Genomic DNA, 15,848 nt, shown 5'->3' with positions numbered 1-15,848 from the left:
ACATTTGTTCCGAAGAGATTTCTTACTCATATTTTTACTGCTTGTATAGATGACATTTCTGATTCATAGAGGCCCTCAAGTCTTTCTTTTTATACAAGTCTTCTCATACCAGTGGTCTGCTTTAATTTTTATCATGTACTAAAGTTTCCTCATGTATTCATCTCTAGTGTATTAACTCTCATTTTAAATGAAACTCAATCATCTCTAGTGTTTCAGGAGCTTACCTCTCCCACAGAATATAAAGCTACAATTCAAATTCTTCCACAATCATTCTTGGCCAAGAATAATTATACACATTTTTTTTTTAATTATGGGTTTTATCTTTAAAATTATGCTAATATGGGAAATAAAAGAAAAAAAATCAATGCTTCTCAAACTTTGATATAAAAGATTACTTTAAAAAAAGTTTCCTCTATATCATGGTTCTATAATTTGTAAAAATTAATTACTAGAAAAATGATCATATTAGGATGTCAAAGTATTATTATAAAAGTTTTTAAATATTCATTTCCTCCTTACAGACAGATAACAAATCATGGTTTGAGAGTAGCACTGGCTCTTAAATACTACAAGTATGAGTGCCCTAAGACATGTGTTCTCAATATATTACCCTTCAGAAAGTTTTTCACAAACCTATTATTAACAAGACAACCCAGATGAATGGCTATAAACATGTTTGTACTGTTTTTCACATCCTATATTTACTTCAACAAAGTCCTAAAGATACTAAAGCCCTCAGCCACATTTACTTACTTATTTATGACATTCAGAAAATAATTAAGTTTTTTCCTAAAGCTCTTACCACTATTACTTGTAATGAAGCATAGCTTCTACCTAGGTAGTTTAGCTTCTCCATATTCCTCAACACTCAAAAAAGCCAAGTCAAAACAACTTTTCTCAGTAATTTCTCATGGATCTGGAAAATTCTCTGCTACTTTGCAGTCACAAGATATTTAAATTGGCACTAAGTAATATGCTGCTGTATATTATTTTCTAGTAGGTTCATGTAGTACCTCTATTATTAGATTTGAGGGAACCAGGAAAAATATCAGTCCTTTCTTTTAAATTTTTCATATATCATAAAGTAAAACTGCCTACAGTAAAGATACTTGACTGATTTGATCCCAATATGTCACACACCATATAGGCAAAACAAACATAATAGTGAGCACGGGAACTAGCTAACTGGGATTTTAGAAACTAATTTACCTGACAATGTAAGAAAAGGTACTAAGTATTAGCTAACTACCTGTTCCCTGACAGCATTACAAAATATCACTGAGTAATCATGACAGTCTGCTTAGATAAACCTAAAATTATAATTAAAATTTATATTTACTTTTATTTAAAAACTCTGAAACTGCATCATTAAACAAGCTTTGTGAATTACTACAACAAAAGACAAACAGGTAGTCTCCATATGACTGCAATTCACAATGTAAATAACATGCAATGTTCTTATTGCCAAGAATATTTCTAACACCAGGAGATTTTATACCTTCTTAACCATTAACAATTTAAAAACACAAGCAACATTTACCCACAGATACCACATAATATGGTCCAATATTGGAAAAACTCACCATGTCCCTAGTCTGGATACTATTTTAAAAGAAAATATCAAGAGCTACGAATTTCTAGGTAAAGACTGACATATGAGTGTTTTAAATTTATACAATCACTGCATTTCAAAAATGAAAAACACCAAAACTATTTAGGACATGTTTGTCATCTCACAGGTAAACAAGATTACAGCCTAGAAAGTTAGCTCAAGGTTACATCGAGTCAGGACCTCAAAAATCACAGCAGGTGCTCACTTCTTATATTAGCCTAATTCCATTAAGATATATGTTAATATCTTTCCAAAGAGGAAAACACATTTATAGTAACATTTCCTTTATTAATTTACTTTAAAGTAAATTTTTAAAATAGGCAATGAATCTTCCCTTTTCTAATCTCTAATGATTTTCACTACTTTTTCAAAAATAAATGTCAGCAGCATTTATTTTTAAGTCATATATTTCAACTTTAAAATATATTCAGCCAACCTCTCATATTAGAAATACTTTTGTCATTTACCATTCTAGTTTTACTTTCTGCTCATGTATCAGAAATACCACTTATACAGTTAATTATTATTTTTCAAATGAAAAAGAAGCCATTGGGGGATCTCTAATACATTAACCTTCACAAATTAAGGGTTTTTCTATTTTCCCCCAAAGAGCTCCAAATAACTTGATTTCAGGCTGAATCTGCTTAGAGCATTTTATTGTTTACTTCCATAATAACAGGTTTTGTCTACTGTCCTCTCACTATTGGCAATGGATGTGCTTGTATCCTACTCTTTCACTTCTAACATATAGAATATTTAGAAACTAAACATTTGCAACTTATGAGAAAAGCCATGTAAAACAAGACTAAATTTATTATTGATGAGACCTTCTAAGAAATCTATAGTATTGGGCTGGGGTTGTAGCTCAGTGGCAGAGCACATGTGAGGCACCGGTTTTAATCCTCAGCACCACATAAAAATAAACAAAATAAAGGCATGCTATCCATCTGCATCTACTACAATAATAAAAAGGAAAAAAATCTACACTATTAAACCCACAAATTTTAATCTATCAAGTCTAGCTGCTTAAAGTATTTTCTAGTTACTTTCGTGTTCTCATCCATGTCTCAAAATAGAAAATATCAGGTACATGAGGTGTTAATATGATTACACCTGTCCCCATGAAATCTGTTTTGCCTTAAAAATCCAGTCTTCCTGAATTTTTAAAACCACTTTATTGAGGTATAATTGACACATAAAATGTATACATTTAATATATAACTCAATGAAATTGGAAATAAGTATGTTATGAAATCATCACCACCAGTCTCCCCAAACTTCATCTTATGCTATGCTCTGAGCAGATCTTTTCCTAAAGCATTTTAAGTTCAAATCACTTTTTGTAAAATTAATACTTTCATTTGGGATCTTTCTTCTATTACTTAGAAAACAAAATGTTATAACTTAAAAATTACTACAAAGATCTACAAGCTCCTGAACTTCTTTAGCTGCTATTATTTCTAACCAAAAAAGGTTAAGACTACCTTCTCTAGATGACTACTGGGTATTAACAGGACTCTCATTAAGACTCAAAGGCATTAAACTATTCATTTCAACTTGCCACAAAATCTGTTCTTATAAAATATCATGAAAATCTGCACATGTTGTATTAACCTCAATTCCAATTAAATTTTCCAGCATGAAAAGGTTTTAAATAGTTGGGCCAATTACAAAATGTTGAAAATTTTAAGTTTGCCTTGTAATGAGTTTGTACTGGGGAAGAATCATTGAAATCTAGACCAAGCACTCAAAACTAAAGTTAAAACATGACTAACATTCTTACACCACAGCCAGCTATAACATTAAGTTAGATGTTATTGGGCTGGGTTTGTGGCTCAGTGGTAGAGTGCGTGCCTTGCATGGGCAGGCACAGGGTTCGATCCTCAGCACCACATAAAAAAATAAAACAAAGATAATGTGTCCATCTACAACATTTTTTTAATTAAATTATTTTTTTAGATGCTATCTGAAAAATAATATAATAAGATAAAGGAGAATGAGCAAAAATAAGCAGCAGAATTTAGGCCTTTCTCACAAATTTTCTCTATACTTTGCATAAAGATCAAATGAAATTCCACATATGAGGTAAGGAAAAAGAATAAACAGCAAGAAAAACATTTCAGTCCATAAAAGCTCTCCCCCCTCTTTAAGAAAATACTGATACTATGTAGGTAACAATCCCATCATGATCTATAAATTTCATTAGTTTTACCCAAATTTCAATTAACCTACCTTTCTCCTCTGAGAGATGTTGAGGGCACCAAAGTCATTAAACAAGGATGAAGCAGGTGAACTTAGAGCATCTGAAAGGCAAGTTACATAAGTTTCCACACAGACAACTCAGGTAATCCCCCAAATCTAATAAATGTTAACCTGTCAATAATAATAAAACTCATATTCCACAATAATTACACTCAGTTTCTCACACATAGTGAATGCTCAAATATTTTCTGAGTGAATGAAACAAAAACTGATGAATACCTCACTCAGTCCACATTTAGTATATACTTATTCAGAAGTTCTACATATTAGGATATATCTGCTTGATTAGGGCAAGAGAAAAATCAAATATAGGAAAAAAAATCTCGATCTTCTCATTGGCAGGCAGTATATTAATGAAGGAAGTATGTCTATGTATAGTAAATGCATGTTTGTGTTCCTGAGATCAAATCCTAAAGAGGATAAAAAGGGGTGGAAGAAGAGCCAATCATACTCTGATCTAGACTTAAACACATCATCAAGGCCTTAAAACCATATACTCTACCCAACTATTCCGTATATTCCCCCACCCCTCACAGCAGTGATGGGGACTAAACCTAGGACCTTGGGCATGCCAGGCAAACACTCTACCACTAAGCTACATCCCAAGCCCTTTTTTCTATTTTTTATTTTGAGATAGGGTTTCACTAAATTGCACAGGCTAGCAATTTATGATCTTCCTGCCTCAGCATTCCAAGTTGCTGAGATAACAGTTATGCACCACTGAGCCCAGTTCTAGTCCACATTTTTAACAACAGATATTTGATACTTTTACTAAAAGATAAGATAAATTATTAAGTTTTTAATAATGGGAGTATTAAATGTTTCAAAATACAAACAAAATCCAAAAGATAGGTTTAAAGTTGCATTGTTCTGCAAGCAGCAGTTACAAATAAAATTCTCTTTTCATTTTAAAAATCTGAAGTTTCTGGAAAAGTATGCATGGGCTTTAGTAAATCACACATATTTTAATATCATTAAATTATCTGTGAAATGCTTATTAAAAAAAACAACAAATGCCCTCATTTAAAGGATTCTTAATCTTTAATGCAGTGCATATGTAAGTATATTGTAGATTATAGTATATAGACTGCTGCCTTCTATCTGTATTTTTAGTCTAAACCTTGATTAGAATTAATAAAAAACAAACTTATTATTAAATAATTACTAATGCAAAGAGAAGCAGCATTAGTAACTTTTTATGTAACTTTTTTTGTAACTTTTACATTTAAGATATTTTTATGTAACTTTTATATTTAAGATATTTAAAATTAGGCATGATTATATCATTCATCATTTGTACTAACTTTGATAACATTGAAAAGACAGCATTTAAACTCTATGAGAATATTAAATATAAAATGATGCGAATAGTTTCTAATATTTTAGAATACTAGGATATTTTAATATTCTTTAATATTAAAATATTGCTTTTTTCCCATAGCATAAGACTGTAATTTCCAAATAGTGATTGCAATTTGGTATATGCACATAAAATGTCTTTCACAGAATATAATATGCAAATTCTTATTCCCATGATTATTTATAATTATTAACACTGTACTGATACAGAGTAATACCTGTTATGTATTTTTAAAAATAATCATTGAACATTTTTTAAGATAGAACACATAAAAAATATCTGGAAATTCTTTATCTAAGATTTTAAAATGTTCATAATTTTTTAAAATAATTTCACTTCTAAAATATACCCCCCAAAAATGATGCAGAGTATTGACAGAGTCCTCTGGAATATAATAATTATTTTTAAAGAAACAAAAGTAGTTAAGTTAAACTATGAAAATAAATAATAAATTTTAATTCATAGTGATTGAGAAGCACTCATTACTGAAGTCTGTCTAATGTGATCTTAATTATTATGTAGATTCATATATATAGAAAAAAGGAGGAATTTAAATCTTCACAATTACCTGAGTAAGGAGATAATAGATAATTTTTATTTTCTACTTACACCTGTTTACAATTTTCAAAATCTCTACAAAGGATATAGTGCTTTTAGAATCAGAAATACACAAGTAAAAGAGACCACATCTTACCGTGGCCTGCATATGGCTTGGCACTGTCGTTTAGAAGGCTTGGGGAGCTGCTACTGTTAGTCATCCTCTGAAAAATAAAATATGTATATATAGTGTCATAGAAAAACACAAAATTAAAAGTATTCAACCAATTACGACTGGCCCTCTTTGCCTCTTCCCTTTCAATTCATCCTTCACCTTACTGACAAACTGATCTTCCTATAAATTTTGCTATCTGAATCACAACTATCTAACTCAAAACTCCCTGCAACACAAATGAAAATTCAGCTCACTAGTCAAGTATTTAAATGCAAAGTTGAAGACCTATTTTGAATTGCCATGTCTATAACTTACTGGCCTGGGCTAGTAAGTTAACTCATAACTACCAAGTTTCCTTTTTGATAAAAATATAAATTTCAATATCCACCCAAGAGGGTGTAAAGTGAATGTAGTAAAGTCAATAAATGCTCCAATATCCTCTCTTAATTTGTATTATCCTTGATACATGTTTGATAGCTTATATGATCAGGCTACTTATTAATTCTCTAAACATGTTCTCTGCTTTTCCCATTTACCCCATATCCTCTGCATCCCTCCATTCTGGAAGGCCCTTCATTCCCATAAGTCCTTGAAAATTTTAAGTCAGGAATTCTCAGCTCGAGTTTTAAGTCTATAATTCTGAACTTAGTCACTCAACTTCTTATTCCGTTTCTGCATGATTAAACAAGAAAAGGTCACGTTCTTGAGGTTGTTGAAATGTAAAATATATAAGCACCTGAAATTGTGGCTCATAGGCAACTGAAAGAAGGTATAACTAACTATACATTAAGTTAAACTGCTCATTAAAAAAAAATAAAATCATTCATGTATATGGCTGTGCATGTTTACATAAATGCTTATAATTCAAATGACCCTTAGAGTGCATATTCACAGTAAATCTAAGCTTTTACATAAATAAGTTAAAATCACTTAGAAAAGCATTAGCTTCCTAAACCCCTCAAAGTCAGTCCAACTTGAAATGTAGACAGTTTTGTTTTTAAATATCCTTTGCAATTATGAAGGCCACCCAGTAGTGCATCACAGAAACAAGAAAGAATAATATACACTATTATGGCAGTTTTCCAACTCACAACATTAGAATACTTCCCAATTTTATTCCAATTCTACAAAAGTTTGCCAAATAAATCTATAAAAACAATGTAAACAAATATGTTCTTGCCCCGCATCAGTCACGTAACAAAAGAAAAAGCTAGCGACTAAGAACAAAATGGGAAAGAAAAAAACAATTCAAAGACATTTACATGCCTCAAGTACTGTAGCTTTAAATTTAAAAATTTAAATATTAAATAAAATAAAGCCAGCTATATGCTTCTATACACAAAGGATATTCCTGAAAGAAAGCTTACCTATACCCCACCCATCTCAATGCCTTGTAAAACCTCATCTCACGTTTGAACAATTTAAGATAAACAAAATCTCCAAATGGTCCCCACCCCTGAAATAAACTTCACTGTTTGGTGCAATAGGAAGTCATACTAAGAATACCTGCATCAAGGGGTACTTTGTTTCTACTGGGCTTCCAAAGCCATTGACTCCAATAAAGCTGGTGCTGAAAAAGGAATCTGTGAGACTTGTATCAGTTAAAGCGCCTCCATCCATTCCAGGAACTGAAAGACAAGGAAAATGCAAGTATTTAGAGGACAAAACATTATTATTTTTCTCTGTTTCTAAATAAGTTTGAAAGTCTCAAATCTCTGCTACACTTATTTTATTTACTAGTTCATAAAACAAGACAAAATCAAATAAGATTTGCTTGGCTACAAGTTAGTAATGCTCATATATCCACTAAAGGACTACTAAGAAATAATTTAAAATCATAGAAATCAATGTGTAGGATTTATTTAAAATGCTCCAGGAAAATGAAACAAAACTGGGAGAACAAAGAAAACAAACTAGCAAAGTGTCAATCACTTTTGAAGCTAGGTGCCAGAGGATCATCATAATACCTCTCTACTTTAAGCAAAGTTTAAATTTTTCTATAATAAAACATTGTAGAAAAGAAAGATAATAAAGATAAATAATCCTATGTGTCTATGATATTATGTCAGAAATAGATCTTTCATCTTTTGTCTCCAGTTCCTGGCACACAGATCCTGAAATTCTTGTAATTTCCTAACTTAACAGGGGTGCTAGGTAAACCTTTTGTTTATTTGTCTGATCCTGGTTCCTGACATAGAGCTCCTAAATTCCCTGGAATTTCCTGGGTAATGGGAGTATCTTTTATTCTAATGAGGTGACTCTTGGAAAGGGTTCCTAGATGAGAGCTGGACATCAGAAAGACTGAGCCACTACTACAGACTTGGCACTTTTAGCCCTGTCCCTCATCTCCTCCAGGCAAATCCCATCGGGCCTATGTGATGAAGCCTTCATATAAAGTTCCCATTAGTGGGATTCAAGGAGCTTCCAAGCCTGAAGAGTGGCATTCAACATCTTATAGGGACAAGTGCCCATGCTCAGAAACCTTCTACATCTCATCCTATCTACCTTTTTAACTGACTATTCCATTTTTTTTATCCTTTATAATAAACCTGTAAAGGTACTTCCCTGAGTTCTGTGAGCCATCATATCAAATTATCAAACTTAAGGAAGAGATCCTGGAAAACTCCAATTTGTAGTCAAGTCAGACAGAAGTATGAATAACCTGGACTATTTGCAACTGGGACCTGAAGAGTGCAAGGTGGAAAAGAGGAGGGTCAATTTAGTGGAACTGAGTCCTTAAATTGTGGGATATGCACTAATTCTGGGTAATTAGCATTTAATCGAATTATATGGCAGTCAAGTGATGTCCAGAGAGTTGGAGAATGTCTGGAGTCAGAAGTGTTGTGTGATAGTGCAACAGAAAAAAACAGGAGCTAGTTCTTTCCATTTTTTTGTGTAATAAACATTTATAATGTAAAGTTAAAAAGAAACATTTTATTTATAATATAATGATTGTGTATGCCTACCTACAGACACAGAAATTACAACAATCAATTTATCAAGATATTAACAATCTGTGTTACATGACTGAAGAGGTAGTCTTTTATGATTTTTTGATAGTGTGGTTATTTTCATGATGATAAATGAAATTCATAAGGGTAAAAGTTCCTCCATTCCACCAAAAATCCTTGAAACATCTGTTCTTCACCTTTTCTTAATAAAACAATAAATTCTACTTAATATAACAGCTCAATTCCAGAGTCAATTTTTGTATGGCATTTTTATTTCAAATGCTTTTCACTTCAGACACTTCTATTATAAATGTTTTATTTCAAATCCAAGTTTCTCTTTCCTTCATAGTTTACACAAGCTACAAGAACCATTATTGAACATGCCAGAATTCACAAAATTATAATCTAGGTCATATTTTAAGACATGTTAAGTTCCTTGAAAGCAAGATCCACTAGATCTTTATATGCTCATAAGCATAAAATACTGGTAAAATGAATGAATTAAACTTGTCAAAAGAGAATAAAATCATCCTACAAACTTTATCCTATCATTAAAAAACAGAATTTGTCTTGATGTATAACCAAATTTCTGGTAGAGGCTTACATTATATTAAACTAATTTACATTCCTTTCAGAGACACAGCTTTGATAGAAAAAACCCTTATGCTCCATACCAGAAACAAATTACTACATTTAACAAAAAAGGGGGAGTGGGAAAAATAATATGTCCAGAAATCAACAGTTACACTTTTTTTTTTTTAAGTAAACATTCCACACTGAGACTTGCACTTGAGTTTCCTTGTTTTGGAAAATGGAAGGAAGGAAGGGAGGGAGGGAGTGAGGGAGGAAGGAAGGAACTGATACTTCACTTTGAAAAATCACGAAGATTATCCTACATAGATTATGAAGATATTAATATTTTTAAAATTAGTAAGAGGGCTGGAGATGTGGCTCAGCGGTAGCGCGCTCGCCTGGCATGCGTGCGGCCCGGGTTCGATCCCCAGCACCACATACCAACAAAGATGTTGTGTCCGCCGAGAACTGAAAAATAAATATTAAAAAAAATTCTCTCTCTCTCTCTCTCTCTCTCTCTCTCTCTCTCTCCCCTCTCTCACTCCCCTCTCTCACTCTCTCTTTAAAAAATAAAAATAAAAATAAAATTAGTAAGAACGGTCACATGCCCTATCTACCATAACTCATCAGATGTTCATGGGATATTTTAAATTTAAATTATATAAATATAAGATATAATACTGACCTTAGTTACCAAGTACAGATAATCAAGAACTTTTAATTCCTTCAAATCCATATTTTTATAATCAGCTTTAAGTAAACTTTACACATATCTACAGAATAATATTTGTAGTCCACTTTAAATAAATATTTATCCCTAGAAAAGTTCTCTCTTATTGTACATTATATCTCTATATGCTATGATCTGAATATTTCCCCCAAAATTCTTAAATTGAAACTTCATTCACATTATAATTGTATTAAGAGGTGGAGTACTTAGGGGATTAAATCACAAGGATGGGAAGAATGTCCATATAAAAGATATGCAAGGAAATATGTTTATCCTATTAAATAAAAATTACAAGAGGCCATTGTTTTAGACTAAACTGTGGTCTTAAAATTCTAAAAATTAAAATGGAGTCACTTGTACTAACTTTCCTGACACCAGCAGAAACTAACCTGTTTATTTCCAGGATATCAGGATTATAGACACAACAAAATTTCTGGATCAAGCCAATTTCAACTGGCATAATAATGAAGTTACCTGCCTTAATCCTTATATAAAAAATGTAACTTAAAGTAACTGATGTTAACCAGTTGTTTTTCTATCATTCTGACTTGTAGTTCCTCTTTGAAATGATCAGTCTTTTTGTTCTTTTGTTCTGGTTTTCTTCAGACTTTTAATTATTTTTTAATTTTTACATTTACTTATTTATTCATGCATGCATGCATACAGTACTAGGGATTGAACCCAGGGGTACTTTCACACTTAGCTATATCCGTGGCCCATTTTATTTTTTGAGACAGGGTCTCACTAAATTGCCAGAGCTAGCCTCCAACTTGTGATCCTCCTACCTTGGCCTCAACAGTTGGAATCAGTAGCTGGGATTATAGGTGTATGCCACCACATCCAGCTTTCTTCAAGCTTTTCTATCTAAAAAAAAACAAACCTCCCTTGCTTAACCCAATGAATTCTTATTCTGTTTTAAGGAATAAAGTGCTATCCAAATCTAGAACTGAAAATAAAACCAACTTCAGATTAAACTAAATTGCTACAACTTTGTCCTTTGACAGCCTCTTCTATGTGAGGATGGAACAATTTTTCTGAAACAGAACAGCCCTCACCAGCCAATGAACCTGGTAGCAACTTGATCTTGGACTTTCCAATCTCAGAACTGTAAGAAATAAATTTCTGTTCTTTATAAACTACCCAGTCTTAGGTGTTTTGTTATAGGTACAGAAACTGGTACCAAGAAGTGGTAACAGTTCTAATATTTTCTTTTTTTTTTTAAAGTCATTTTTTTTTAATTTTTTTTTTGAGAGAGAGAGAGAGAGAGAATTTTTAATATTTATTTATTTATTAGTTTTTGGTAGACACAACATCTTTGTTTGTACGTGGTGCTGAGGATCGAACCTGGGCCACACGCATGCCAGGCGAGCGTGCTACCACTTGAGCCACATCCCCAGCCCTAATATTTGCTTTTTATAAGGCAGAACTTTCGAGCAATAAACTCTGATGTTTGGGAGAAGAAAATTGAAGCAGAGCATGAGGCTGCTACATGGCTTATCTTCACTACTTCCAGTAAAGTGTAAGGAAAACAAGTTAAAGATAAAATTTATAATCAAAAGGGAAACAACCTAGATTTGGAAAATTTTTAGTTGGGCAGGTCACAAAAACTAAAAAGATGTGCTCTGAACAGAACACTAAGCAATTATTTTACAAGAAAATTAGTATGTATAAAAGGAAGCAAATTTTGCTTTTCATCCTGATAATGGAAGAATGACTTCAGGGACATTTTGGATATTTTCCTGACCCCCACTCCTATCACAATGCCAGAGTCTTGAGGTATTTGTTAATGGTTTCTAGAGAGAGGTAATTACAATTAGATGAGGTTATGAGGATGGGGTCAACATGATGGCATCTTTTATAAGAATAGGAGGGCTGGGGTATAGTTCAGCTGTAGAGCACTTACCTAGCATGCTTGAGGCCCTGAGTTCCATTCCTAGCACTGTCAATTTTTTAAAAAGGAGGAAAAGAGGAGGAGGATCACTAACAAGATAATGCTCACTCTAAGTGATGCAATATAAATTTTTTAGTCTGACATTAGCAAGCCCTCAACAATCTGTTCTCAACTATCATACTACTATTTCCTAAAATGTCCTACGTTTCAGTCTCAGATCTACTTACTAGCTACAAAGTCTTAGGCAAATGCTTATAAAATGGAGATAATACAATCCATTATAAAATAAGAACCAAATCACCTCCCTGCAAATTTCAACGGATTATTATTAAAAAACAATGCAAGTTCTTAAAAAAGTTTTTTGATTTTTGTTTTTAAAGCCAGCCACTGTAGCACATGCCTATATTCCCAGCAACTCAATAGGCTTGTCATGCACAGGGTTCACAAGTTCAAGGTCATCTTAGACAACTTACTGAGTACCTGCTTCAAATGAAAAAGTCTGGGGCATAGCTAAGTGATACTGTGTGTGCCTACCAAGTGCAAGGCTATGGATTCAATCCCTATACCACTGAAAAGACAGGAAGAGGAAGAGGAATATAGAAAAATTCTTTTTAAACCCTTGAGAGTTGTACAACTGTTTAGACTGTAAATTTACAATTTAAAGGTATGTAAATAATATTTCAATGAAGCTAATTCTCTTTTTAAAACTATTTTTTTAGTTGTAGTTGGACAGAATAACTTTACTTTATTTATTTTTATGTGGTCTGAGGATTGAACCCAGGACCTTGCATATACTACATGAGCATTCTACCACTGAGCCACAACCCCAGCCCCAGAAGCTAATTCTTTTAATCCAGAGAAAAAAGGGATTATTTGATAAATGAATTAAAACAACTGGGTATCCATCTAAGGAAAAAAGTGAATACACTACACCGTTATTTCCAAAAATTAAAGATCACAGTCTAAAATAATAAGCACATATATCTCCTATTAAAATATCTTATAATAATAACATTATTTAACTACTCTCTTCTGTCAAATTATATGCTCACTCTATTTTCTTCTTTCTTTCTTTCTTTTTCTTTCTTTCCTAGAGATTGAAGCCAGCCTTGCACATTCTAAGCACACACTCTGCCACTGAACTACACCACAAGCCCCTCACTTTATTCTTAAAAATAATCCTATACTTTACAATCTAGAAAAAACTCAATCCCTACACACACACCTGGGCTCCATATTCCAGACTGAGACATGATGAAAAAGAAGAAATACACAGAGTTAGACAGGAACACCAACTTTTTGCCACTTACTCTTTATATGATCTTGAGGGGGGAAAAAAAAGTTTCTTTGCTTCATCTAAAAAGGATGTAATTCTATCTCACAGAGTTGTGGTAGAAAAATTAAATGAATCAACCCATGCAAAGTACTTACCATCCTCTCATAGGTAATCATAAGTGCTTTTTCTCCCCTCTTCTCCAGAAAGTCTTCCCCAATTAAACTGTTAAAAACCTCCACTTCTTGATAACATTGATATTGCTTGTTGGGGGTGGGGGGCAGTGTAATTCTTTTTGACATGTTTTATATTGCTATTTTCAATTCTTTAAGCCTGTATTCTTACATACTTCTGTCTTATCTATTTAAATTATCTGTAATTATACTATATTTGTATAATTTCATATACTTTATACCTTTCTGTATTCTTTAATCAATTTATTTTGATTCAACTTTCTTGAGAGTAGGGGATTTTTGTTGTTCTTCCATTTTGTTTTTGTTGTGCTGGAATTGAACCCAGGGCCTTGGACATATGAGGCAAGCTGTCTATCAACTGAGCTATATCCCCAGCCCCCGAGTACGTTTTTTAAGTCAATAAAAAGATACAATAAATACTCGCCCAAACTTTACAAAATGCTTAATGAAAATGATATTTTATTGACTTTATTTTTCCAATGAGGATATTAAGACTCAGAGATAATGACAATACAGCAAGTGCAGCCCCTCAGCCATCACCTGCACTGTCCTTTACTAGATTGTGAAATAGTCACAGACTGAGCAAGCACAGCTGATTGTGAGGCCTGCTTCAATAATATATTTAATCTAAGTCTCATTTTCATCCTATGTAAAACAGAAAGATAATACCTACTTTTCTGGTTTGTTATGAGAATAACACAGTATATTGGCATACCTGGATAATTTAAGATGCCCATTAAATGGTTAGATGCCCATCAAATGGTTAGTTATTATGGTTATCATCTGTATCCATTTATTAGTTTGCTCATAAAAATCTATTCTTTCTGATGAAACAATAACAAAAAGAAAAATGTACCAGGCACAGAGCACATGCCTATAAACCCAGCTACTTGGGAGGCTGTGGCAGGAGGATCACAAGTTCAAGGCCTGTCTGAGGAACTGAGAGACCCTGACTAAAAAGAGAAAGTAAAAAAGGCCTGGGGATAGTAGCTTTGTGGTAGTTTGATGATGTGCCCTAGGGTTGAATTCCCCAAATGGAAAAGAAGAAAAAAGAAAGAAAGAAATGTATTAGGAGTAATATTCCATATAATTTTCTTTCTTAAATTTTTAATATAAATGGTGAAAAAGTAGACTACTACATTTTACCCATCTGTTATAAAACTCACAGGATTTGTTTTGAAAAAGACTCAACCCCAAAATAGGTGGCTAAGCAAGACATTTTTCTGTTTGAAGGGCTGGACTTCTCTAAAAGCTCACAAACAAAAAGACCAAGAGAACTATAAGAAAACAGTAATATATGCCTGCACTACATTTCTAGCCCTTATGACAAACTGTGAAGAGTCATAAAGGGACCAGGTCCATATCTTCAATTCTCTACTTTAAGTCTGAATCATCCTAACCAACATTGCTGACAAGCAGAAAAAAGTGAGATCCTAGTAATAGAGAGCATCAATCATGAGTCAAATGTATTAGGCATATTTACTTATGAAGAAGATGAAATAAATACCTGGAGTTAGACAGGAACGCCAACTTTTGCCACTAACTACATGAGACATTTAGATAAATGTCTGAAGAGACAGATGTACTAAATACCCTGATCTGATCATTATACAAGGTACACATATATTGCAATGTCAAACCATACTCCAGTAATATATATAATTACCATGTGTCAATTAAAGATAAAATATAGGGCCTGAGTGTATGCCTCAGCGATACAATACTTGCTTAGCGTGTGTGAGACCTATAGCTTGATCCTTAGCACTAACAGAGAAAATAAAGGGGGAGTGGTGTGAATTTGAACAGGTACAAAGGGAGAATATGTAAAATGAGAACCTGGGATGATGTTTCTACAAACAAAGCAATGGCAAAGACCGCCAGCAAACTATCAAAAGTTAGGTCAGGTTCTCTTTCACAAAGAATAGATTCTCCCTCACAGCCCTCAGAAGAAGGCAATCCAGTCCACAGCTTGATAGCAGATTTCTAGCTTCCCAAATTTTGAGAGAATAAATTTCTATCCTTTATCCCCCACAAAAGATGCAACACAGGTATATCATTAAAAAAAAAAAAAGTTAAATGGAAATTAATAGTCAAGAGAAAACACAGAGGCAGATACTATACCAAAGGGGTTGTGGGGGGTGTGAAGGGTGAGGAGGGTATTTCCAGGAAAACAGGAGAGAAATCAGTGGATTCAATTAAGTAGGAAGGAGGAGGGAAGGGGAAAGGGAGGAACAGTAGAATGAAATTGACCAAACTATCCTATATACATATATGAATATACCACAGTGAA

At 33.0% G+C, this 15,848-nt stretch overlaps 1 protein-coding gene across 7 annotated transcripts in view; it reads right to left on the bottom strand.

The window, feature by feature from the left end:
- Pan3 (poly(A) specific ribonuclease subunit PAN3) overlaps positions 1-15,848 on the bottom strand; it is a 134,077-nt gene that overhangs the window by 101,970 nt on the left and 16,259 nt on the right. For all 7 annotated transcript variants that reach the window (XR_013343257.1, XM_026388357.2, XM_026388360.2 and 4 more), the window contains exons 2-4: positions 7,453-7,574; positions 5,929-5,995; positions 3,845-3,915 (exon numbers count right to left, since the gene is read on the bottom strand). Coding sequence is in view for 6 of the 7 variants with exons in the window: in XM_026388357.2 (XP_026244142.1) it covers positions 3,845-3,915; positions 5,929-5,995; positions 7,453-7,574 (260 nt within the window). In the remaining variant the exon portion in view is untranslated. The remainder of the gene's footprint in view (positions 1-3,844; positions 3,916-5,928; positions 5,996-7,452; positions 7,575-15,848) is intronic.

This window comes from Urocitellus parryii, chromosome 2 (assembly GCF_045843805.1).
Source record: "Urocitellus parryii isolate mUroPar1 chromosome 2, mUroPar1.hap1, whole genome shotgun sequence".
Taxonomy (NCBI): domain Eukaryota; kingdom Metazoa; phylum Chordata; class Mammalia; order Rodentia; family Sciuridae; genus Urocitellus; species Urocitellus parryii.
This window is presented reverse-complemented; position numbering and strand designations above follow the sequence as displayed.